Source organism: Papio anubis, chromosome 18, assembly GCF_008728515.1.
Source record: "Papio anubis isolate 15944 chromosome 18, Panubis1.0, whole genome shotgun sequence".
NCBI classification, from domain to species: Eukaryota; Metazoa; Chordata; class Mammalia; order Primates; family Cercopithecidae; genus Papio; species Papio anubis.
The window spans coordinates 39,546,770-39,572,650 of record NC_044993.1 but is presented as its reverse complement, the minus strand read 5'-3'; the positions used below and the strand labels follow the sequence as shown (position 1 = coordinate 39,572,650).

At 56.6% G+C, this 25,881-nt stretch overlaps 1 protein-coding gene across 10 annotated transcripts in view; it reads left to right on the top strand.

The window, feature by feature from the left end:
- ADCY7 (adenylate cyclase 7) overlaps nt 1–25,881 on the top strand; it is a 73,613-nt gene that overhangs the window by 33,755 nt on the left and 13,977 nt on the right. For 6 of the 10 annotated variants that reach the window (XR_002519227.2, XM_021931940.2, XM_021931939.2 and 3 more), the window contains exons 2-11: nt 9,150–9,569; nt 11,668–11,871; nt 12,952–13,113; nt 13,820–13,969; nt 14,475–14,623; nt 15,758–15,869; nt 19,970–20,097; nt 21,805–21,963; nt 22,174–22,306; nt 25,530–25,721. Coding sequence is in view for 9 of the 10 variants with exons in the window: in XM_021931940.2 (XP_021787632.2) it covers nt 9,354–9,569; nt 11,668–11,871; nt 12,952–13,113; nt 13,820–13,969; nt 14,475–14,623; nt 15,758–15,869; nt 19,970–20,097; nt 21,805–21,963; nt 22,174–22,306; nt 25,530–25,721 (1,605 nt within the window). In the remaining variant the exon portion in view is untranslated. The other 4 variants (XM_021931941.2, XM_021931945.2, XM_021931947.2 and 1 more) reach the window with 4 other exon arrangements.

Here is a 25,881-nt window from a genome sequence, read left to right as displayed (position 1 = left end):
TTGGGTTTTGTGTCAGGATAAAAAGGCCATCTTCACTATAGCATTATACGATAATTCTCCCATAGTTTCTTGCTGTCTTTGGAAATAATCCTGGTATAAGTTGTGAATCCAGTTTGCTTTCTGTCTTGTGGATGCTGCCTTTCTAAACAGAATACTAGCAGCCTAAGAGTTAAGACTCAAATGCACATCCTTCCTGTCCCCTCCAGGACAGTGGTTACTCTGGGTTGTATCTGTCCATGGGCCTGTGAAATGGATCTTTTTTTGTTGTTGTTGCCGAGCCTCACTCTGTTGCCCAGGCTGGAGTGCAGTGGCGCAATCCCATCTCACTGCAACCTCCACCTCCCGAGTTCAAGTGATTCTCATGCCTCAGCCTCCTGAGTAGCTGGGACTACTATAGGCACACGCCACCACCTTGGGCTAATTTTTCTATTTTTAGAAGAGACGGGGTTTCACCATGTTAGCCAGGTTGGTCTCAAACTCCTGGCCTCAAGTGATCTACCTGCCTTGGCCTCCCAAAGTGCTGGGATTACAGATGTGAGCCACCGTGCCAGGTCTGCGGAGCTCTTCTTGTACCTCCTAGCCCCATTCATGTCTTGCTGTCATGCTGGACCCACTGTCAGGGTGGGGCCCTAGGCAATGTGCGAAGTCAGCCAGCACCCTCTTGTCCTGAGCAGGACGAGCACCACTTGAGGTCCCCCATGGTCAGCTGGACTTCCCCTTTCTGTTCTTCCTTTTCAAGGGAAAAGGGATCAGAAATCTGTTAAATGTGGACGTGAAAGTGTTTCCCTTCTGAAGGGGGAGGCTAGTGAGGGCAGTGCTTAAAGAAATGAATCGCTAATGGAATTTCAAGCAAGAGTGAGGAAAAAGTAGGGCTCTTCCTCCAACAGGGGATCCTGGTTGATTGGTTAGTCAGTTGATAAACACTGTTGCCTGAACACCCACTGTGTTCAGAGCCCTAGCAGATACCCTGGTTAGGGCAGTGCTAAGGATTCTGCCTTCTGGGAGCTCATTTCCTGAGCAGAATTTCCTCTTGGTACCTGGCCTGGCGCCTGGTGCACAGAAGGCATTAGTGCACAGCTGCTGAAGGAATGCATGGTCGAACTCCCCCTGGGCAGTCACTAACTAGCATTAGAATGGGCATGAGACATAGTAGACCTGGATTCATACCCCTGGCCGCTGGAGCCTTGGGGGTGCATTTTAAAGGAGAGATTGATCAGGGTAACGTTTAACCAAATGAATGAAGTGGAGGGGAGGATTTCAGGAACAAAGAACACTTTTTTTTCTTCTTTTATTGTTGTGTCTCTGGCAGTTTTTGGTATCAAGGTGATGCTGGCCTCATAGAATGAGTTAGGGAGGAGTACCTCCTCCTCAATTTTTCTGAATAGTTCCTGTGGGAATGGTACCAGTTCTTCTTGGTACATCTGGTAGAATTTGGCTGTGAATCCATCAGGTCCTGGCCTTTTATTGGTAGGCTATTTATTACTAATTCAGTTCAGGAGCTCATTATTGGTCTCTTCCTGGCTCAGTCGTGGGAGGATTGTGTGTCCAGGAATTTATCCATCGCTTAGATTTTGTAGTTTTTGTGTGTAGAAGTGTTTGTAGTAGTTTCTGATGGTTGTTTTTTACTTCTGTGCGGTCATTAGTAACATTCCTTTAGTCATTTCTAATTGTGTTTATTTCGATCTCTCTTTATTAGTTTAGTGGCCTATTTTATTAATTTTTTCAAAAAACCAACTCCTGGATTCATTGATCTTTTGAATGGTTGTCTTGTTTTTCTTCAGTTCAGCTCTGATTTTTGTCGTTTCTTGTCTCCTGCTAGGCTTGGGGTTGATTTGTTTTTGCTCCTCTATTTCTTTCAATTGTGAAGTTAGGTTGTTAATTTGAGATCTTTCTAACTTTTTGATGTGGGCATTTAATGCTACGAATCTCCCTCTTAACACTACCTTAGCTGTGTCCCAAAGAATCAAAGAACAACTTTCTACCCATCCCTAGAAGTGGCTCTCTGGGGCCAGGTGAGAACTTCAGCCTTTTCCTTCAGTTTTTCTCCAGTCCCTTATCCTTTTCATTTACTGATTCAGCCTCCACCCCTAGTCCAGCTCCAACTAGGCCAGAGCTGGTCTCAGAGGTCTGACACAGCCCCTTCTTTGCAAGAGGGAAAACTAAGGCACAGGTCAGGCAAGAGACTTGTTCAGGGTCACAGAGCATGTTGGTGGCTAAGCTGGGACTGGAATGCAGGTTTTTGGTCCCCAAGACTGATCAGCAGCCTGTGCCCTGGGAGTGGGAACAGAGTCAGCCTGGGGGTGCTTGGGGGCTGTGGAGGGGGAGTAGGGTTGGCTGGCAGTCATGCCATTGGGGAACTTCAGCCTTTGCCCCTGCTGGGCAACTTTGCAGGCTATCATCAGGAGATGCAGTGGGGGGCCTGGCTGGGGGCCTGCCCACTCTGCATCTGCCTCTCCCTCTCCCTGGACCCCATGGTTGAACTCTGACCCTGCAGGGCTTCCTCTGACACTAAACCTGACTTCTTGGCCATTTGCCAATTTGTCCTGCAAGCTTGGCCTCTTGGATATCATGACCTGTGCAGACGACCTGGCTATCAGCACCCCCAGTTTACTGGTAAGGAAACTGAGGCCAGAGTGTGCAGGCAACTGCCACTCACAGGCCATTGGTAGCAGAGCTGGGATTGGGTGCAAGCATCCTCCCAGAGGCCAAGTGTAGCTGGGAGAGGTGTGCTGTGGCGGGTAAGGCAGGTGTGGTGGGTGCAGCAGGTGCTTCCTGATCTTGAGGGAGGCCCTTTCTTCATCTGCCCTCATCCTTCAGCCGTGGCGCCCTCCTCCCTCACCCATGCCACTCTGCGTGCTTCCCTACCCTGGGCCTGGCGCAGGATTCTGTCTGGCTAACCTTCTTGGCCATTCATGTCACAGGCATTTGCCAGGATCAGCTGTGGGACACACACACAGATCCCACCACGACAGTTTGGCGAGGCAGGGGGCTGGGATGTTGGACCCACAATGGGAAGGCCTTTGGGTAGGGGAGGGGCCTGGGAGAGCAGGGCATGGGGGCCGCAGAGCTCTGGGGACAGGGAGGGTCTGGGGAGGGCTGGGCTTGGGGTGTGGGACCTTGAATACCAGCAGAATTGAATCCCTGGGTTCCACGAGGTTTCCTGGGGGCCTCTTTGGGTCAGGCCTGCACTGGGCAGAGCAGCTGCTGGCTTCATGGAGCTCAGGGTCCCTTGAGAGAGACGCATTAACATGAGACTCCCTTGGCAAATGAAAAATCTGCCTGAGACTCAGCCTACCAGGGGGGCTGAGAGCCGGCAGGCCCGGTGGGGGGCAAGATGGAGCATGCAGGTTTTTTTTGCCTACAGCTGCCTGGCATCCCAGGCAGGGTGTGGGCCCAGGGACCGGAGTGGGGCCTCTTCCCTGGAGGCTTCCATGCCCCCCCCACTCCAAGGTCCCCACTTCCCCTTTTTGAGGCCACCAGGGCCCCACGGCAGCCCTGAGCCTGCTGAGGCTTGGCCGGAGGAAGCCAGTCTGTGGTTTCTGCCAACAGTGGCTGGGTGAGGAAGTGGCTGTCCTGTCTGCATCTGTGAAAGCTGGGGGTTTCTAGAACATACTCTGCACAAGGGCTGTGGTTGTTCTGGGGACACTGCCAGATCAGCTGGACTGGGGAAGGATTTCCCGAGCACCCGGGGACCTGGCCCTGCAGTTGCAGTGTGGAATCCCAGTCTTCTGCTTCCAGCAGTTCTTCTGGCTGGAGAACCTGGACCCAGCCAGCCAGTATTTGGTGAGGAGACCACAGTCCTGCCGTAGTTGCAGGATAAGAGGGTGTGTGAGGGGTTACTCAGAGGGCTTCCTGGAGGAGGAGGCCCTCCTGGAGTTCACTGACCTGAACTTGCTCCTGCAAGGCAGAGGGAAGTAATTCGACAGGGTCCCCTGAGCTCCCCACCTCTTGGTCATAGCTCTGTCCTGGGCCTTGTTTGTGGGGAAAAGGTTGGTGTTTTGGGATATCATGGGATTTCTGGATGCCAGCACCATGAGGGTGATAGGGACCCCAGATATCCTATGTTTAAATTCTAGCTTTTTTTTTTTTCCAGACAGGGTTCTGCTCTGTCTCACCCAGGCAGGAGTGCAGTGGCATGATCATAGTTCAGTGAATTCAGCCTTGACCTCCTGTGATGGAGGGATGAGCGGGGCTGTCCCCTCCAAGCCCCAGCTCCCTTCTGGAGGACTGCTTGGATCTGCAGCATCACACTGTCATCTCTGTGCTGACTGGGACCCTTCCAGTTGACTCTGAACCCATTGAGGGGCCATGGGTGCTTTTTAGATGCAACAAACTGGGTCCAGAAGCCCGATGTGGACTTTGAGACTCTTGGTTGCGAGTGACAGAAGCTCAAACTAGCTGAAGCTGAAAGAGGCATTGCTTGTCCCATGTGGTTAAATATCTAGAGGTTGCATAAGCTTCAGGCACAGCTGGCTCCTGTGGCCCCAGGAGGTGTTGCCACGCCCCTGTCTTGTGCCAGTTCTCCATGTTGGTGTCATTTTCAGGCGGGCTCTCTCCTTGTGGTGGCTCAGGTGTCTGCTGACAGTGCCAGGTCAGCAACAAAAGAGAACGCCTCTTTTCCTGGGTCAGCAGAAGTCCAAAGACAGCCCTCATGGCCCAGGCCTGCGGCATTGAGGCTCGAGAGGGACTTTGCTGATTGGCTATACCAGGGTCATGTGGCCCCTGAACCAGGGTACTGAGGGTCGGGAGAGGGGACATTGCACAGCAGAAGCATGAAACACCCTCCTCCCATCTGGACACCTTCCCCGCAGGGGAGTCCCCTCCTCTTTAAAATGGGGTTGCTTACCCTGCTGTACCACCGGGCTGGTCGTGAGGTGAGAATAAGTAAGGGCCTCTGGGACTGTAGTCTCCTCAGGAAGAGGGGACTTGATACTTCTGCTCTTGGTGACTTTGGAAGTCAGACAGGACCCATGCAGTGTGGGTGAGGGAGTGACAGGGAGGCAGGGCTTGGCTTGAGCTAAGGGAGGCCTCAGGGCCAGAGAAGTGCCCAGTGATGGAGGAGACTGCCCTGAGAGGTGGTGAGCCCCGTTGTGGAGGTGTGCACGCTAACAACAGGGTCATTTGTTAGCAAGCAGGTGTGCACTAACAGCAGGGTCATTCAATCCAGGGGGCCCTGCATTGGATGTGTCTCAGACATGGCAGAAGAGTTCCTTTATCCAGGGCCTTGTGGGGAGGCCCTCCCCATTGCCAACTGAGTTGAGGACTGGTGGAAGAACTGGTGATTGGACAGGAGGCCTTGAAAACTTCCCGGGCAGGGGGTGCCTCTGGGTCTGACTTTGGCAGGGTGGCTCCTAGGGAGGAGCTGGCCTGGGGACATGCCACTGGTGGTGGGTTCCTGGACCCCTCTGGAGATGTGATCAGTGAGTTCATTCCCCCCAGGCCTCACGGTGCCCGGCTTGTTCCAGGAGCTGGCCAAGGTCCCTGGATGGGCCGAAGTCCTTGTGCCCGTGCTCTCCACTGTTCACCTGCCCCTGCCTGCCGTTGCCCGGAAAGTGGCCTAATGAGTTCCTTGAGAGGCGTGTTTACCAGGCCTGGGTTCCCACGGGCCCTTGGGACCCTCTCAGCTGGTTCCTCCCTCTCCTCGTGGTGGCCCAGCCTGGCTCTGTGTGCCTGGAGTGGGTGTGTCCACACACAGTCACACTTGCACTTTCACGCACGTGTCTGGCCGCCTCAGCTCTGGTCTGGGGGCTTTGCCTGGGAGATGGAGCAGCTGTGGGGAGTGGCCTCAGCCCTCTGGTGTTTGGAGCTTCTCAGTCTGGCCATCCTGGTGCACTGGTGTTTGGCAGCAGGCCAGGGGGCAGGCAAGGTTGCTGTTTGTGTGCTGTGGCATCTGGCTCGGTCCCCCGGGATGTCAGTGGGGAAGCCTGGGCTGAGGAGCCCTGGTTTGGGAGCTGGCAGACCCGGGTTTGCATCCCAGCCCCTCTGTCTACCAGCTCCAGCAGTGTGATCTTAGGCAACCACTCTGCCTCTCTGGACTCAGGTCTGCATGTGTGAAACGGTGGTGCCACCTTGGCCTTTGCCGGTTGTGAAGATGAGAGTGAATGTGTGTGCAGGTGCCGGGGGTGGCAGGAACTGCTGCTGTTATTACTGCAAAGGGCTATTTTGGGGTGGGAGGGGGCTGGATTGAATGTGTCTCAGGCAGGGACCGTATCTCGTTTGGCAAACCCTGCAGCACAGGGTTGGATGTACGTGGTTAGCACACAGTAAATGCCTCTTGTGGAATAGACTGGTTAGTTTAGATTTAGAGGTTGTACACTAGTGGGCTGCAATCACTGCAAAATTTGAAATCAGCTGCCAACATTTAAAAATCATTTTACATAGAAATCAGATTTGCAGCGTCTCTGAGCACTTTGGGCACTTTGACAGCTCTGGGCCACACCCCAGAAGGGTTGCCCCTCGTTGAACAGGTGCTAAGGCCTGTAGACACCTGCCCAGGCACTGAAGGAGACAGGGCTCCTCAGCAAATGACCCCTTCCTCCTCCCCCAAATATGTGGTTTTTGCATTTTGTTCCTGGTGTGTGGTGATGGAATAGGAACTTCCAGAGGAAATAGAGCCCGAGGTGGCTCCTGGAATCAAGGTGGCCCCTGGGATCTCATAGTAGCAGGTGTTGAGGTTGGGGGGCTTCCCTTAGACTTGGGGACCCTGGATATTCTGCTTTTTACCTTTGGGGGCTGGGGGCTCGTCTGGCCACCTTCCCTCCGCTGGACCAGCTGTCCTTTGAAGCTTCTGCTGGTGGCTGGCCATTTGTGCCCCATGACTGCCCTGAGCCGTCCCATGTCTCACAGCCTCCCTGCCGTGAGACAGCCTCTGCCTCTGGCCCTGTTCTGGTTCCAATCCAAGGCAGGCCTGGAGGACACTGGGGGCCTGGATTCTTGGTCCAGGGTGGCCCCTTCATGCAAGGGTCCTGTTGGGAATATGACAGCTGTCCCCAAGTCCCCATTGCTGTGTGAGGGATTGCACATTTTTGGTAATATTCCTTCCTTTGGAGACTGATGGGGATCACTGGGGAGAGAGAGTCCAGCCTAGCACACAGGAGGTGTAAGGACTGGCAGGCGTAGGTGTGATTCACAAGCCTTTTTGGAATCAATGAATATGCTAAGGAATGAATGGTGCTGGGGAAAGAAGAAGCCCATATGGGCTGAGCGTGGCAAGCCTGGGGGTCAGCTCACAGTGTGTCACAAAGGGGCCACTGTGTCCCTCTCTGAGACTCAGCTTCCTTTTCTGTGAAGCAAGGCTTGCAGACATCTGAAATTTATGTCAGTGGGCTATTTAAACAAATAAACAAGATTTTTGCGGGGTACAGTGGCTCATGCCTGAAATCTTGACACTTCGGAGGCTGAGGGGGTAGATTGCTTGAGCCTAGGAGTTCAAGACTAGCTTGGGCAACATGGCGAAACCCCATCTCTACAAACAATACATGGCCCACTGCAGCCTAAGCCTCCCCAGGCTCAGGTCCCAGCTACACAGGAGGCTGAGGTGGGAGGATTGTCTGAGTCCGGGGCAGGCTATGATCACACCACTTCACTCCAGCCTGGGTGACAGAGTGAGACCCCATCTCAAAGAAAACAAAAAACAAATAAACAAAAATCAGAAAGAAAGAAAATGCAAAATGCAGTTTTATGTGAAACTTACTGTAACACAGATGCAGGGGGCTACTCTGGCTGAAGCAGGCATGGGTTGCCTGAGTCTATGCCCTCTGACCTTCCCTTCCCGTCAGGGGCCTGATGCATGTCCCCAAATCTCAGGGCTCCTAGGATCACAGCTTGGAACGCTCTGTGCCTGGAGACATGAGACTCACTGGAAAATGAAGTGAATGTGGTGTTCGCACCAGGACGATGGGGACAGAGCAGAGCCTGGAAACAGACCCCATCTGTGTGATCACCTGACTTATGAGAGAGGTGGCTCCACTGAAATTCAGTGAGAGGATTGCTGGTTCACTGAACACTACTGGGATAATTCAATATCCATGTGGAAAAAAGAAATGAACCTTGATCCCTACCTCACACGATACCCAGAGTGAATCAAGATGAATCAGAGACCTTAGTGTGAAAGCAAAACAGAGAAACGTGCAGAGCAGAGCTGGCCTGTAGAAGTTTCTGTGATGATAGACATGCTCTATTTTTCTGTGCTGTCTAGTACAGCAGCTGCCAGTCGCATGTGGCCATTGAGTATTTGACTTTTTTTGTTTTTGTTTTTTTTTTTGAGATAGAGTCTCACTCCATTGCCCAGGCTGGATGCAATGGCACGATCTCAGCTCATTGCAACCTCTGCCTCCCAGGTTCAAGCCATTCTCCTGCCTCAGCTTCCCAAATAGCTGGGATTACAGGCACACACCACCATGTCTGGCTAAGTTTTGTATTTTTAGTGGAGATGGGGTTTTACCCTGTGGGCCAGGCTGGTCTCGAACTGCTGACCTCAGGTGATCCACCTCCCTCAGTCTCTCAAAGTGCTGGGATTACAGGCATGAGCCACCATGCCTGGCTGGCTGTTGAGTATTTGAAATGTGGCTAGTGTGACTGAGGGTCTGAATTTCTAACTTGATTTTAAATTAATTTAAATTTAATTTAAAATAGTGGCTGGGCATGGTGGCTCATACCTGTAATCCCAGCACTTTGGGAGGCTGAGGCAGGAGGATAGCTTGAGCCCATGAGTTCAAAATCACCCTGGGCAGCAGGGGGAGACCCCATCTCTACAAAAGAAAATTTAAAAATTAGCTGGAGATGTGGTGGTGCACACCTGTAGTCCCAGCTACTTAGGAGGCTGAGGTGGGAGAATCACTTGAGCCCAGGAGTTTGAGGCTGCAGTGAGCTATGATCATGCCACTGCACTCCAGCCTGGGCAATAGAGTGAGACCCTGTCTTGAAAAAAAAAAAGCAGCCTCATGTGGCTAGTGGCTACTATCTTGGACAGTGCAGTTCTAGAATACACAGGGGACTAGCTTTACGACAACAGGACATAAAAGTTAGGTTAGGGTTAAGATGGATAAATCAAACTTGGTGCTGTGAGGCCTGGGCCCTGCTCTCCCCAGTGCCAGCCCTCCCCTGACTTGGCCCATTAGGTCAAGCTCCTGTCTGTTTCATCTCCGCAGAGCTGAGGAACTGCGTGTGGAGTCAGCCCAGTCTGGATGCACAGGAGGATGCCGGCGGCACAGTGAGTGAGGCCTGGTGCCAGAGCTGTGTGGACCCCTCATTGGCCATGGAGCAGCAGGCTCAGAGGCCCTCTCCCCAGCCCTGCTTGCCTGCCTTGGAGAGGACAGAGGCCTAGGCCCACGGGGGAGGGCGTTGGCAGACAGATGCCCTCCAGGCCCTGGGGCCTCCTTAACGGCCGAGGGTGGAAGATGCCGGCCAAGGGGCGCTACTTCCTCAATGAGGGCGAGGAGGGTCCTGACCAAGATGCGCTCTACGAGAAGTACCGGCTCACCAGCCAGCATGGGCCGCTGCTGCTCACTCTCCTGCTAGTGGCCGCCACTGCCTGCGTGGCCCTCATCGTCATCGCCTTCAGCCAGGGGGTGAGTGAGGGCAGCCCCTGGGCTTCACATTTCAGCCCCAACCTTGGCCAAGCTGCCATCTTCTCTTAGCCTCAGTTTCCTCTTCTGTAAAATGCTATTTTTTTTTTTTTGAGAGTCTCACTCTGTCACCCAGGCTGGAGTGCAGAGGCATGATCTCGGGTCACTGCAACCTCCGTCTCCTGAGCTCAAGCAATTCTCCTGCCTCAGCCTTCTGAGTAGCTAGGATGACAGGTGCGTGCCACCATGCCTAGCTAATTTTTGTATTTTTGGTAGAGTTGGGGTTTCACCATGTTGGCTAGGCTGGTCTTGAACTCTTGACCTCAGGTGATCCACCTGCCTCGGCCCCCACAAAGTGCTGGGATTATAGACGTGAGCCACCATGCCCGGCCAATGCTATGTCTTTTACAACACGTTTAGACTGGTAGAAGACAAGTTTCTAATTAAAAAAAAATGTTTTTCAGACTGGGCCTTGCTGTGTTGCCCAGGTTGGCCTTGAACTCCTGGGTCCAAGTAATCCTCCTGGCTCATCCTCCTGAGTAGCTGGGATTACAAGCATGCATGACCATGCCCAGCCTCTCTAACTTTAATTCAATTTTGAAGTCTGGAGTGGTTTTAGATATTACATTAACTTGTCTGAATAAACTATTCTCATTTTTCTCCATGATGAAATTTGATTCTACTGAAGACCTGGGTCAGGGATGGCCTGCGTATCACTGCCCTCACTTCCTGTACCCATGCAGACATCATTAATCAATCCCTACACTCCACACTGAGCCTGTCTACGTTCTCAGAATCCTCCTTCTATTTTTTATTTTTATTTTTATTTTTTCGTAGAGACATGGCCTCGCTATATTGCCCAGGCTGGTCTTGAACTCCTGGCCTCAAGCGATCCTCGGCCTCCCAAAGTGTTGGGATTACAGGCGTGAGCCACTGTGCCTGACCTCAGAATTCTTTTTAACACAGCCCTCCAGGCTGGCACCACTCATGTCATTTCTGGCCCAAGCACTTGCCTTGGTACAGCCACTAACTGCGTTCAGCTATTGAGCATTTAAAAAGTGGGTAATGTGACTGAAGAACTGCATTTTTCATCTCCCCTCCCCTCCCATCTCCTTTCCTTTCTTTTGAGACAGAGTTTCGCTCTTGTTGTCCAGGCTGGAGTGCAATGGCACCATCTTGAACTCGCTGCAGCCTCCACCTCCTGGGTTCAAGTGATTCTCCTGCCTCAGCTTCCTGAGTAGCTGGGATTACAGGCGCACGCCACCACACCTGGCTAATTGTTGTATTTTTAGTAAAAACGGGGTTTTGCCATGTTGACCAGGCTGGTCTCGAATTCCTGACCTCAGCTGATCCACCTGCCTTGGCCTCCCAAAGTGCCGGGATTATAGGTGTGAGCCACCATGCCCGGCCCATTTTCTTTTTAGTGAATGTAAATTTGATTAGCAGAGTTCTGGAAGAACACTCGGAAACTCCAGGGTGTTTATATGAGTCAAGTGGCCAGGACCCAGCAGCTGCCAGTGCAGCCTGGATCCAGGTGGCTATCAACCACAGGACGCTTGCTACTGTGTGCCAGCCCCCAGATCAGGCCTCTGCCCCCACGGACCTCCTGGATGCTGTGCCTGTCCCGTCCTACCTCTGTGCCGTTGCCCCAGCTCCTCCCCTATGGGATGACTTTTCCTGGTATCCCTCACCAGCCTCTGCTCACTCACTGAGGGCCAGGTGCAGTGTCCTCTTTGGGCAGCTTTCCAGGGCTCTGCCTGTGAACGAGTCCTACCCTGTGCTTGTGGTATCACTTGTGGCTGTGCACAGAGCACCGTGGGAATCCAGAGAGGAGGCAGGGATGGAGAGTGATGGCATCATGGGCGGGACTGTGGGTGATGCTCTGGTTCCCGAGGTGATGGGAAGGGGGTGGTTGAGGCAGCCTTGGCAGAGGTGACAAAGAAAGGCCAGAAGGTGAGCGGGAACCAGGCGTGGGAGGGCTCATCCACACCCTTCATGTGGAGGAAGCTGTAAGTGAGGCAGCCGGCCCAGCAGGCTTTCTGGAGGAGGTGGCTCTGCACTGGGAAAAGCTGAGGCATTTCTGTCTGTTTGCTCTACCCAGGACCCCTCCAGACACCAGGCCATTCTGGGCATGGCGTTCCTGGCGCTGGCGGTGTTTGCAGCCCTCACTGTGCTGATGTATGTCGAGTGTCTCCTGCGGCGCTGGCTCAGGGCCTTGGCGCTGCTCACCTGGGCCTGCCTGGTAGCCCTGGGCTACGTGCTGGTGTTCAACGCGTGGACGAAGGCGGCCTGTGCGTGGGAGCAGGTAACGGGGACTCTGGACTCCCCGCCGGCTGCGCCCTCAGGAGCTCCCATCCCCGTGGTTGGTGGGCATGCCACAGGCCCTTCCTGCCCCACGCTTGGCTGTGTGTCTAGGATGGCCCCAGGCTGGTTTTGTCCCTGTGAGTTCTCTGCATTGACAGGGCTGAGGTGGGGAGAGTGTCCACTTTGGATGCTGGGCTGCAGCACTTTCGGGTGGCTCCAGTTCGGTTGGAGATGACAGAACTTCAGCTCAAAGAGGCAAAAAGGCACAAACTGGTTCCTGTGTCAGGAAAGGCCGAGGGGTCAGTGCTGGGCTCCAGCGGGATAACTGGACCTGGGGCCTCTGGACAGCTTCAGCCCCAGGCACGCTGTCCCCAGGTGGGGGCAGAGAAGGCCACAGGGGCTCCAGGCTGCCCACCTCAGCTGAGACAGAGGCCCCTTTCTCAACCAGCTCAACCTGCAGGCTTGAGCCACACTGACCTGACTGTGGTCACGGGTCCAGTCCTGGATGGTCACTGTCACCAAGCAGTGGCACGCTCTGACCAGTGGGCCTGGGTCCTGTGTCAGCTCCTGTGGCTGGGGCGGGGTGGGGTGAGGCCCAGGGGAACCATGTGGACTGAAGGGGAGGGAGAGGGCAGCACTCCCAGAGGGGTGGACACAGGACCGGCTGGTGGGGTTGGTGGGGCAGCTCTGGGAGTGGAGGGAGGGCGGGTGGGGCCGCATTGCTGGAGGCAGCTGGTGAGAGGGTGCCTCAGCCTCCCGGTAATCATTCCTGCCGAGCGAGAGCCGCGTGGCAGGGGCACCAGGTGGGGGCTCCCTGGATCACGTGGGGCGTGGAGCCTCCCACCTGGGGTGGCCACAGGCAGTGGATCAGCACAGGAAACCATGGACCACGTGGCCGGGCCCACCCCAGAAACACATTCTGGCTTTTCTTGTTCCCTCGTATGTCTGCCCACGTGGGGGGGAGGCGAGGGAGCCGACCTAAGGACACCGACTGGGTGGCCTGGTGTGGTGCAGGTTTCTGGGGGTCGTAGGGCCTGGGGCAGCATCTCGGGGCACTGGGCTCACCAGGCTGCATCCACAGGTGCCCTTCTTCCTGTTCATCGTCTTTGTGGTGTACACGCTGCTGCCCTTCAGCATGCGGGGCGCTGTCGCTGTGGGGGCCGTCTCCACCGCCTCCCACCTCCTGGTGCTCGGCGCTTTGATGGGAGGCTTCACAACACCCAGTGTCCGGGTGGGGCTGCAGGTGAGGAACAGGCTAAGGCCTCTGGGGAGGTTTTGTGGTCTGGGTCTAAGGGCAGATGGGGGCCCCCTCTGGGTGAGTCAGACCCAAAGGCCCTGGAGCCGTGTTTGTAGACAGCCCGCTCCAAGGCCGGGACCTCTCCGAGTCTGCTCCGAAGCTGGGCCTCAGGCGTGGCCCTGCCCTCTGGCCTTTGCTTTGCTGGCCTAGGGCTCCCCTGTGGCTCAGCCCTCAGGGTTGTGACCTCAGGCCCTGTCCTGACGGGGCTTGGGGGAGTATCCCAGGACACTGCCTTGTGTCTTTGTGTTGAATGACTGAACCATCTGTTCATAATTATTGGGGGTTTAGAGATGTGTTTCCTCCTGACCAGGCCTGGCATTCTCTCCGGGCAGAGGCTGGCCCTCTGCACAGCCAGCTGGGCGCTGTGCCCTCTGGGACTGCCCTTAGCACTCAAGCCCCTCAGGCCCTGGGCTCTGTGAGGTGGTCTCTTCTGCCTTCCTGGGTGTCCTGGTCTTGCATCCTAGTGACTCACTAGGAGACTAGCTCCTGTCTGGGCCTCAGTTTCCCTGTCTGCCCCAGGAAGAGTGACATTCTCAGTGGGTTGGGGGTCAGGGAATGGGAAGAGGTGCCATCACTAGTCTGCCTAGGAGTCTGGTGCCTGGGAGGGCAGGGGCCAGGCCACATACTGAGCCCCACCCTGGTCCACCCGCAGCTGCTGGCCAACACAGTCATCTTTCTGTGCGGGAACCTGACAGGCGCCTTCCACAAGCACCAAATGCAGGATGCGTCCCGGGACCTCTTCACCTACACTGTGAAGTGCATCCAGATCCGCCGGAAGCTGCGCATCGAGAAGCGCCAGCAGGTGGGACCTGGCCCCCACTCCTCACCTTGCACACCCCTGTCCTCTTCCTCTTTCTGTTGGACGTGAGACACTCATGCCGTCATGTGCATGAGGTGCATGGACAGACACCTGTGCAGGTCTCACCTCGGTAAGTCCTGGGCTCCAGCAGGGTAACCGTAGCCTGCTGACCCTTGACTCTGCCTTCCTCTGTGTGGTTTCAGTCCTGGGCACGCCGTCCCCAGGTGGCGGCAGAGAAGGCCGTAGTGGCTCCAGGCTGCTCACGCATCAGCTTAGCCTCCCCAGCTGAAAGAGCCCTTTTCTCAGTCAGTCTGAGTCCCGGGGGCTGCTGGGTACATGGGAGCTAGATGCCCAGTTGGGTTGGTGGAGGACAGGAGCAGAGATGGAGACATTGTGGGCAGGGCAGGCAGGCAGGGAGGATGGAGGCCAGGGAGGCCAGGTCTGGGCCCTGATGCTACCTTGCCTGTCCTCCGCCGGTCCCTCTGCTGGTCTGCCTGCCGGCACCCAGGAGAACCTGCTGCTATCGGTGCTTCCAGCCCACATCTCCATGGGCATGAAGCTGGCCATCATCGAACGGCTCAAGGAGCATGGCGACCGCCGCTGCATGCCCGACAACAACTTCCACAGCCTCTACGTCAAGAGACACCAGAATGTCAGGTGGGCGGTGAGATGTGTGGACAGTGTATCCCGGGGGCTGGGTCCACTGTTCCCCCGGCCCCCAGGTGGCCTCCCTGCCCTATCTGGAGGCTCAGACTCCTGCCCATATAGGGATTGGGAGAGGGCCCCATGGTTCCAGATTAATCCACGGCCCTCCCTGGGCCTCAGAATCCCCGCTTGTTTCCCCAGAGGCAGGATCCGATCAGGGCTCTTAAATTAGAGAATTCAGATTGGTATTGGAAGATCTAGCACCCCCCAAAACTGTAAAACTGTGTGAGCAAACATAGCTTTTGTGAAGGAAGGGGTCCTTTCCGATGATTCTCAAGGGAGCACAGGACCTCCAGAAGGAGGTAAAGCCCCCCGGCCTTGGTGCCCAAGAGTGCCCCAGTTCTGACATATCTGATTTGCAGGGAACCATGAAGTTTTACTTGAATGCACTGACCTGAGTTTGTCAAGTGTAGATGTGGGTGCTGGGTGCTGTTGAGTGTAAATGTGGGTCCCAGGAGACCCCTGGGGTCCTCTGCCTGCAGCGCCAGCATTACATCCAAGGCTGGCCCGCTGCCTTTTCTCTGGTCTGTGGATGGTCCATGAGCTTATGGACTTTGGAGCGGGGAAACCTGGTGCAGATGCCAGCTCTTGGCTTCCCAGCAAGTCTCAATGTCCTGGAGCCTGTTTGTACGTCTGTAGAACGGGAGTTCTGCAATGGTTGTGTGAAGACTCAATGCCTGTAAAGCACTGGGTGTGGAGGTTGGCTTGAGGGAGCACGGAGCTGCCTCTCACCAGGGAGTTCTAAGGTCTGTGCTGTGGCGAACATTGGATGGGAAAGGGGAAGGCTCCAGGCTGCCTGCAGGAGTGCCCTTCAGCTGTCTGCAGTGATGGGGCCCAGGGGGGGCCTGAGGGCCCCTGCAGGTTCTGGACTTTGCTCCCTTCTGCTTTAATGTGAAGTCCCTGGAACTTTAATCTGTCTTTATGGCTGGGCGCGACTCTCCCATCCCTATAGAGGCTGAGGAAGGGCAGGGGTGAATGGGCTCAGGCCTGGTAGGCTCCTGGGGCTCCAGACAGTCCTCCACGCTCCTGCTGTTGCTGTCCAGGAGCCAGGCTCTGACACTCCCTCCCATCCTGCCCCACCCCCAGCATCCTCTATGCGGACATCGTGGGCTTCACGCAGCTGGCCAGCGACTGCTCCCCCAAGGAGTTGGTGGTGGTGCTGAACGAGCTCTTTGGCAAGTTCGACCAGATCGCCAAGGTGAGCCTGCCGGCCTGCACTGGGCAAAGCCAGGCCCCTCCCCTGCCCATTGCATCTCCAGGGGTGTCCTGTGTCCATCGCCCTGCTGGGATTGGGATGGGGAGGCGTGGCTGAATTTTAGCATCCAGTCAGCAAACACAAGCACCCCATGGTAAAGGTGGGGGTGAGTGGTGGCCACGGCAGCCAGGATCCTGTGCTCTGAGTGTGAGGCCAGTGGGGAGATGGACAGTGCACACTGGGCTATCTACTGGGGCTCCGGAGCTCAGATGGGGGCTCAGGAGGAGGAGATGGCTCCATCCTCACTGTCAAGGCCAGCAGCCTCTACTCATCTGGTAGCTCAGGAGGACTGTGGAATGCCCAGCCTCACCCAGAACTGCTTTTCACAAGATCTGCGGTGAATCATGGGCACATTAAACTTTTATGTTTTGTTTGTTTGTTTTTGTGAGATGGAGTCTCACTCTGCCATCAAGGCTGGAGTGCAGTGGTGCCATCACTGCTCACTGCAGCCTCTACCTCCCAGGCTGTGATTCTCGTGCCTCAGCCTCCTGAGTAGCTGGGACTACAGTGTGGCACCCGCCACCACGCCTAGCTAATTTTTTGTATTTTGTATTTTTTATTTTTGTAGCAATGGGGTTTCGCCATGTTGGCCAGGCTGGTCTCGAACTCCTGACCTCAAGTGATCCTCCCCTCTTGGCGTCCCAAGTGCTGGGATTACAGGCGTGAGCTCCTGGCCCACCTTAAAGTTTGAGATACTTGAAAAAACATCTGAGGAGGAAAGGGAACAGTGTTCTTAGCAGGGGGAACAGCATAGACAAAGCCTGGGGTAGAAAGAAAGCCCTGTGTGTCCATGGGGTGAACATGCTCAGTGGGCGTGGAACAGGGTGTGAAGCAGACAAGGGCACAAGGTCAGACGTGCAAGGACATGAGGGCCAAGGCGAGGACCAGGATGCTGAGGAGCTCGACAGGTGCCAGGCAGGGAGGGAGGTCAGGCAAGGAATATTTCCATTAATGGACCAAATGGTCCTGAGAGTAGGTGAGTGCCAGGCCCTGAACCTGGGTGGGGCCTTGGGCCTACATGGTATGTGTTTGAAGAGAAGTGGGGGGTCCAGGAAGCCTGGGCAGCACCTAGCCCAGCTTCAGGTGATCAGGGCAGGTTTCCTGGAAGTGGTGGCCATTAAATAGAGGCTGAAGTGTAATTTAAGGTGGTGGCTCCCTATCCTGGCTGTACTTGGGAATCACATGGAAAGCTTAAAACACCAATGCCCGTGTCCATACCCATCAGAGTTTTGTTTTGTTTTGTTTTTGAGACAGAGTCTTGCTCTGTCACCTAGGGTGAAGTGCAATGGCATAATCATGGCTAATTGCAGCCTCAACCTCCCTGGGCTCAGGTGAACTCCCACTTCAGCCTCCCGAGTAGCTGAGACTACAGGTGTGCACCACAACCCCAGGCTAACTTTTTTTTTGTATTTTGTTGAGATGGGGTTTTGCTATGTTGTCCAGGCTGGTCTTGAATTCCTACACTCAAGTGATCCACTCACCTCAGCCTCCCAAAATGCTAGGATTACAGGCATGCACCATCACGCCCTGCCACATCAGAATTTTTTTTTTTTTTTTGAGACGGAGTCTCAATCTGTCGCCCGGACTGGAGTGCAGTGGCGTGATCTCGGCTCCGCCTCCCGGGTTCACACCATTCTCCTGCCTCACCCTCCTGAGTAGCTGGGACTACAGGCGCCCGCCACCTCACCCGGCTAATTTTTTGTGTTTTTAGTAGAGACAGGGTTTCACCATGTTAGCCGGGATGGTCTCGATCTCCTGACCTTGTGATCCGCCTACCTCGACCTCTCAAAGTGCTGGGATTACAGGCGTGAGCCACTGTGCCTGGCCAGAATTTTTAAGAGCCTTCCAGGTGTCTCTGTGGGCAGAGAATCAATGGTCTAGAACTTGATGGGAGGCAAGTTATGACTTCACACCGGGAAGAAGTTTTCACGATCAGAGCAGCTCAATCCTAGGAGGACTGGGAGTGGGCTCCCTGTTGCAGGGGGTAACCAAGCTTCTATAGGATTGCACTGGTCAGGGATGCTCTGGAAAACTGTCCCATCCTGGAGATTGTGGACTGAGTGACTCAGAGGGCCTGTCTAGCCTGGAACCTGCCTTCAGGATCTGCATGGCTTCTGAGCCAGCAGCTGGGAGCCCCAGAGGTTGAGGCTCATGTGAGGCAGGGGCCCTGGGCTCGGGCCACAGCTGGCCCTTTCCTTACCATAAAGCCCATGCAGAGAGTCCCTTGCCTCTTGCACACAGTCTTCCCTCTCCAGCAGGCCCAGGAGGCATGGCCCTATTGCACAGATGGGGAAAGGGAGGCCATGGCAGCTGCCAGCTTCCCAGAGCATCTAATCTCTGGGCAGAGTTGGGCAGGGCTGGTCCCAGCCTTTTCTCCTATCAACAATAAGATTCCAGAAGTGTAAGCTCTTTCCAAGAGCCAGGGCCTCCTCTCTCAGAGGCATACAAGTCACACCTTGGCGCAAGACCCAGCTCCCCAACTCCAAGTGTCAGAGACACAGGGGACTGTCAGCCGGTGGAGCAGCCTGGGGAATGTGGCCTCCCCTACATCCCTGAGAGCCAGGCTGGGTCCATGGGCAGTCCTGTGCCTGGTCCGAGAGGAGATCAGGGTAGCCGGACCCTAGTATCCAGGTCTGCCAAGGTTGCCTGCTTTCTAGGAAAGTCACTGTCCTCGTGTCCCTGCAGTCACTCAGAACTCACTCAGCATGTGCCAGATGGGGCCCAGCAGGAAACATCTGGCACACGCTCAAACTGAGTAATTGGAGGAGGGCGCAGGCCAGGGACGGTTCCCAGGATGGGCAGGGGCAGAGGACCTGGAGGCAGGGCTGGTGCTGTGTCTGGGGCCTGGGTCTGTGATGACTGATAGGCACAGAGTGGGGACGAGGACAGGATAGGCTCTAGACCTGGAGACAGATGGTGTTCCAGGAGCAGGGCTAGCCGTCGTGAGCCTGCAGGAGAGAGCCCTCTTAGCTCCCTCCCCGCCAGAAGCCAGAGCACAGGGCCACCTGCTGAGGTGTCCAGTCCGAGGGTCAGCCGAGTGGGTAGAGGGTAGGGAGGGGAGAGCAGAGGCAGATGGTGCTCCTTCTTCAGCTCCCCTAAAGCCCCACCCACGAGGCCTCGGTGCATGTGGCCACGCTTGCTGAAGGCTTAGGGAAGGCCTGGTGATGCAGCAGTGCCTCAGATGAACCTCAGAGGGCTCTCGGGGTCCCCTTCCCTCCCTGGGCCTTTTCCTTTGAGTCCCCGGCCTCGCCCCTCTCTGTCTCCGCCTTCCCCATCCCTCTTTCCTCTTTGCATTGGTATCTTTCCTCCCCACCCCTAAGCCCTGTCAGCACAGCCACTGCTTGGGTGACCTTGAAACCTGCTGACTCCTTGGTGTGTGCACCTGTGACCTCTGTCCTCACTCCCCACTCCTGCAGCCTCCTGGCTGCCTTGCTGTCTCTTCCCCAGCTCCTGTGAGTCCCTGAGCACTCTCCCTGCAGAGACTGGCATGGCCGGCTCTCGCGGTTCCTCAGGGTCTTAGCTCAAATGATTCTGATTCCTTCTCCGAGAGGTCTTCACTGGCTTCCTGGGAACATCACCTCCCTCCTGTGCCTTGGTTTTCTCCTTAGTCCGGTCACTAAGAGGGGCACACTGCTGTGTTTTTGTCTTTTTAGTTTAGTGCCCACCCCTCCTGCCTGCGTGCAAGCTCCGTGGCTGCAGAGATTTTCGTCTATTTTGTTCACTGCTGTGTCCCCTTGCCTGGCCTGGGGCCGGGTACTCAGTAGGCATTCAAACATTACCTGGGCAAATGAAACCAAGGCAGAGCCCTGCCCGAGGCCCTTAGGAACACTTGTGTTCACCTCTGGTGCTTGCCTGGGGGTTCCTCCTGGGGAGGCTCCCATGTTGCTAAGCCTTTTGCCAGGCCCAGAAGTGGCTCCTGGTGGCTGGACCCCAGGAGGCAAGCCCCCAACCAGGAGAGAGCCGGGCGCACCCTGGAGGGTCGCTGTCATGAGAGGTCCCGGCCCCAGACCTTCCAGTGACCAGGCCCCTCCCTTACCCTGCAGGCCAACGAGTGCATGCGGATCAAGATCCTTGGTGACTGCTACTACTGTGTATCGGGCCTGCCCGTGTCGCTGCCCACCCACGCCCGGAACTGTGTGAAGATGGGGCTGGACATGTGCCAGGCCATCAAGTAGGTCCTGGGCAGGCCCAGGCACTGGGTCCTGCCCCATGGCAGACCCTCCTGGGCATGGTAGGGAATTTGTCATTCCCATGTCACCAATGGGGAAACTGAGGCTCGGGGGATGGGGGGTGAAATCAGCTTGCGTGGACCACCCAACCTGCTGGAGGATTCAGACCTCATCTGTTTGCGTCCCTCCCCGTGGTGCTGCCTGTGACTCTGAGTCCCAGAAAGCATCTCCGGAGCTCGGAGCTGGGTAATGTGAGGTCAGGGCAGTGAGATCCGCTCCCCTCAAGGCTGGGGTCTTAGCAACAGCAGGAGGCTTCAGGGCAGGCAGCCGGGGGACCTTTCAGACCCAGGGATCGACTCCAAGGCTCCATCTGCTTGCTGCCCCCAGTGAAGATCCTGGAGTCAGGCTTGGTCCTGAGGCTGCGGGGAGACCCCCAGCTCTCCTCCAGGTCCGCTGCGGCTCTGAGCAGCCGGGGTCTGTGGCAGGAACTTGCTGAGAGGGCTGTATGGGGAGAGGGCCAGGCAGGCCCAGCCAGGCTGACCAGTGTGGGGCAGAGCAGGGCCTGGTAGGGCTGCCGGTCCCAGGCATCAGTCCCTGTTCCAGACTGTCCTCCTGAAGTCCAGCCACAGGTGGCTGGTGTTGCCAGAAAGAAGCCTGGGCAGAGCTGGAGGGGCCTGGCCCTGCACCACTGCCTGCGTGACCTCAGGCCGGCCCCTGTCCTGTAACAGGTGGAGGTTGTACAGGCTCTCATGTGCCTCTGGCTCTGACCCTGGAAGGCTTGGTCAGTGCCCAGCCTTGTTGGTGGACACATGGTGCCGCTTGTTATGGGGACTCAGGCTCTGTTCCTGTCTTGGGGTCCCCTGTGCCCCAGGGAAGCTGTCCTGTGGGGCTCCGCTCCTGTTCTCAGTGGTGCCAACAGCTCCTAGGGCCCCTGCTTCCCAGGGACTGGTGGGGGGTGCATAGAAGGTGCCCATGGTCTGGGCCCTGTGTTCCTTGTCTATGCTAGGTTTTGGTTGGTTCCTGGACCCCCTCTGTAGACCCCAGTAAACTTAAACTTATTTATTTATTTATTTATTTATTTATTTATTTATTTATTTATTTGAGACAGAGTCTCGCTCTGTTGCCCAGAGCGCATCTTGGTTCACCACAACCTCTGCCTCCTGGGTTCAAGCGATTCTCCTGTCTCAGCTTCCCAAGTAGCTGGGACTACAGGCGCCTGCCACCACGCCCAGCTAATTTTTATATTTTTAGTAGAGTCAGGGTTTCACCATATTGGCCAGACTGGTCTCAAACTCCTGACCTCAGGTGATCTGCCTGCCTCAGCCTCCCACAGTGCTGGGATTACAGGCATGAGCTACCACGCCCGGCCCCCAGTAAACTTTTACAACCCAGCCAGTGCTGCTGGGCAGGGAAAACACCCAGTGATGGTATTTTGGGTCCATCAACATGGGCTGTAGTGACTAGTTGGAATTCCTCCTCCTTCCTACCTAACCCTTGAGGTCAGGTGTGGCCACACCTACTTGTGTGCCCCCGGGGACGGGCACTCAGCTCCTCCTAAAGAGGAAGCTGCATCAGGCTGAGAACATTCTCTCCCATGGGCTGAGCCTGCCCTGTCCCCACACCCTGTCCGGTACCCACCCCACACCTGGGAGCTTCAGCCTGTCCCAGGGCTTAGGCAGGGCTGGGGTGACGGGGCCACTCTGCCCCAGGCAGGTGCGGGAGGCCACGGGCGTGGACATCAACATGCGTGTGGGCATACACTCGGGGAACGTGCTGTGCGGGGTCATCGGGCTGCGCAAGTGGCAGTATGACGTGTGGTCCCACGACGTGTCCCTGGCCAACCGGATGGAGGCAGCCGGAGTCCCCGGGTGAGGCTGGGCTGGGCAGCGGCAGGGCCAGAGGCCTGGGGCTGGCTGTGGATGGAGGGTTCTGCGGTAGGTTGGGGGGTGGTCAGGTGTGGAGGGAGGGATGAATGCAGAAAAGCTGGCCTGGGGCCCGGGCCTGCCTGCTGCACGTCCCTGGGTGGATGCCAGCCCTCTCTGGGCTGCGAGGCTCTGCCTGACTTGGGTCTCCCGCAGCCGGGTGCACATCACGGAGGCGACACTGAAGCACCTGGACAAGGCGTACGAGGTGGAGGATGGGCACGGGCAGCAGCGGGACCCCTACCTCAAGGAGATGAACATCCGCACCTACCTGGTCATTGACCCCCGGGTACGAGGGCTCGGAGGCCGCAGCTGGGGGGGACCCGGAGGGGCTGGAGGGGCCCTGGGAAGCCTGGCCTGCACCTCGGGGGAGACCCCCATGGAGGGAGAGGTGGGGAAGGGTCCTGGCTGGGCAGGAGTGAGCTCCCTGTTCCCAGGCACGTTCTAGGCACTGAATAGTCACTCCCTGGGCCTCCATTCTTCTCTGTGTGATGGGAAAACAGCATCTGCCCCACCAGAAGGAGCTAATCTGAGCGAGGCCCTTGCGGCGCGCCCAGCACGTCACAGCATTCTATGAATTATCGTCGCTCTTGGTTTATTTTCCATGAGGTGGTTACTAATCTCGCAGATTTCTGAGAGACACACTTTCAAAACAAGCTTTGGATGAGACTCAGGAAAGGAGGGAGTGGCCTGGGAGCCACTGGGCAGGAGCCTTTGAGTGTCCTGGGTGCTGACCGCAGGTCCCCTGGTGGCTCCAGGACCCCGTGGTGGGGGAGGCAGTTCCACTGCCCTGGCCAGGTGGGGCCCACCTCGGCCTGTCTGCTGCCCGCCCCTGGCCTGCTCGAGGGAGTCTGGCATGTCTGGCCACTACTCTGTGAATCATCCTTGAGGCTTGCTCAAGAATGTCGGCCCAGCCAGCGAGTGGCTCCTTTCACTCTGGTCCTGAATGTGCCTTGGGGCTGGCCCGACTGCCAGACCCTGGGGGCCCAAGGGCTGGCCTGTGAGCCTCCCTGCACATCTGCTGGCCTCACTCTGCCCCCAGCACCCCCAGTGCTGTGCCATCCATACTGAGCCAGCATCTGGGAAAACCCCTCCCAGTACCTGTGTCCTGCGCCACCACCCTCCTAGAATAGGGCAGCGATCCTCGCCCTGTATCCTGGCCCTGGCCCCGCCCCTCCAAGCCCCTCCTCTGCTCTCCTGTTCCCCTCACCCCACCTGGTCTCCTCCTGCCCTTCCACTACCAGGCTGGTGGCACCCGCAGGTCCCTGCACCCAAAGCACTCCTCCCTCCGTCCCTAATGCCCTTGCTTGTTTATCCATTTTCCTTGTCTGTTGTCAGCGTGAGTGCCATGCCGGGGGGCTCCTCCTCTCCAGGCTGCAGCCCCCCACCCCGTGCTGAGATGGGTGCCCAGCTCGAAGCTGGTGCTCAGATAGCCCTTGAATGAATGAAGCAGCGCTCCTCACCTAGGAGGCTCCAAAATCTACCCCCGCAGGCTGCCAGGTGGAGCAGAGAAAACTGCAGGCTGCCTGGGCAGACTTGCATTTCAGATAACCGTGAATCATGTTTCGCATAAGTGTTGCACGCAGTACTCAACTGGGCAGCTGTATTTATCTGGCAGCTTGTATCTGTATTTATCTGTATTTATCTGGCAAAAGTTTTTGTTTAACTTTATTCATCCACGCAGTTGAAGTTCAAAAGGTGTGAAGGGCATGTTGTAGAAAGAGTCCTTGTCCCCAGCCGGCAGATCTCCTCAGAGGGGACCTGTGCAGTGAGTTTCTTGTATTCCCTCCACAGGGATTTTCATGGACACAGAGTGAACTGCGAGTTCCCCGACCCTTCATGCTAAGGTGGCAGTGGCGGGCCCCATGGTCGTGCACCCTGCATTTTTCCTACCTTTGGGACATCCCTCCTGTGTGCAGGGAACTTGTCTGTAGCTCCTGTTTTTGACACGGAGGTAGATTTTCTGCACTGGCTTCTATGGGCTTTGCCTCACCATTGCTGTATGGCCTGACTGGGGCAAGGTGGGCTCCTGTGGACTGGATGTGGCTGCAGGTGCCCCCATGGGGCTCATACCAATGCCACGCCCATTCTGAGTAGGATGTGTTTGCTCAGAACTGAGGAATCTGATTTTTATTTATTTCTGCTTTTTATTTGTTTCTCAGGGGGCTGGGGTGTCTGGATTCTCTGCTGAGTGCCAGTGACCTTGAACTTGAACGGCTGGGCACTGTGTAGGCAGAGTTGCCACAATGGACAAGGGGACAGAGAAATGTACCCACCCCCACCAGGTTGCTCACCACAGGCCAGCGAGCTCTTCCTGCTCTGGGACACTCACCAAGGCCAAATTCCACATGGCTCCCATGGCTAGGCAGATAGACGCGGCTAAGGACTTAAAAATGTTTCTATCCCAAAAGGAGGCAAGAGGTTTCCAGGAAAGCTGAGCTGTGGCTTAGTGAGTGAGTGTAGTTGTGGAGGCTCGTCCACGGGGTGTTTGCGGGGCCCTAGGAGACAGGACTTCTGGAGGCAGGGGAATGTTTCAGGGGCTAAGGACTCAGCAGACCTGGAGCCGGCTTAAGCTCATCTCTGGTGGCCTTTGGGTCTTTCTCTTCCCTACCCCTTTTCCAGTCCTGTCTGGCCGCCCCAACTGAGGAAGGCCGCAGGCAGGTGTTCTTGGCTCAGGGGGATCTCAGGTCTGTGGCATGAGGGGGTTGGCGGGTAGGGCTGGCCACGCATTCAGGACCTGGCTGAGCTACTGAGTGTCCAGCATAAGGCTGGGTCTCGCAGGCACGTGGCAGGTCATGGCCCTGTGCCATCTGTGGTTGGGGGCCACACAAGTGGAACTCTCTGGATCGCTGCCTTGGGGGTTGGCTGGCCTCTGGCTTGGTCATTTCTTGGGGCGGCCAGTGCCCCTCTTCCTCCTGGCCGCTTCCCACAGGAAGGAGCGAACACGCGCCGGCCACACGTGGGAGGGCGGGCTAGGATGGAGCGAACGCGCACTGGCCACACGTGGGAGGGCGGGCTAGGATGGAGCGAACGCGCGCTGGCCACATGTGGGAGGGCAGGCTAGGATGCCTGTGGCTTCCCCAGGCGCCTCCTGGGGAGGGGCTGATGGGTGCTCAGACCCCAGGGACTCTGGTTCCAAGGAGCCTCAAGGGCAGTGGGGCTTCGGGCTTGGGACCCGAACCCCGCCTCTCTCCTTGGGGAGGCAGAGCAGGGAGTGGGGTTGGGTACCGTGGTGGGTACGCGCTAGCCTCTTCTCCGACTGGGGCAGGGCCAGGGTGCCCAGCTGCGACCCCCTATGGCCTGGCCTCAGTGTGCACCAGGCTTTGGCTGGCCAGTCCCCAAGGGCAGCCACTCTCCAAGGGGACTGCGGATTGAGCAACTTCTTTGCTGTTTATTTTTTCATGGGCTCAGGGTGGTGTCACACTTCAGGGAGAGCCGGATGGGAGTGGCGGCCCCTTCCTGGGCCGAGAGGGGAGGAGGTGGCACAGGCCTGTGTCCATGTCTGCCCCCAGAGCCAGCAGCCACCCCCACCCAGCCAACACCTCCACAGACCCAAGGGGGATGCGGCCCTGAAGATGCGGGCGTCAGTGCGCATGACCCGGTACCTCGAGTCCTGGGGGGCAGCGCGGCCCTTTGCGCATCTCAACCACCGCGAGAGCGTCAGCAGTGGCGAGACCCCCGTCCCCAATGGGCGGAGGCCTAAGGTAGGTCACCCTCCCACCCAGAGAGCCAGGGATTGGGGCCCCAAGCCAGGGGCAGGAGAGTGAGTGCTAAAGATCTCCTACCCTCTCAACCTCACTGTCCCCATCTGTAAAATGGCCACAGCCTCTGCCCTACCTCCTGGGGCTGGAGAGGAAGCAAAGG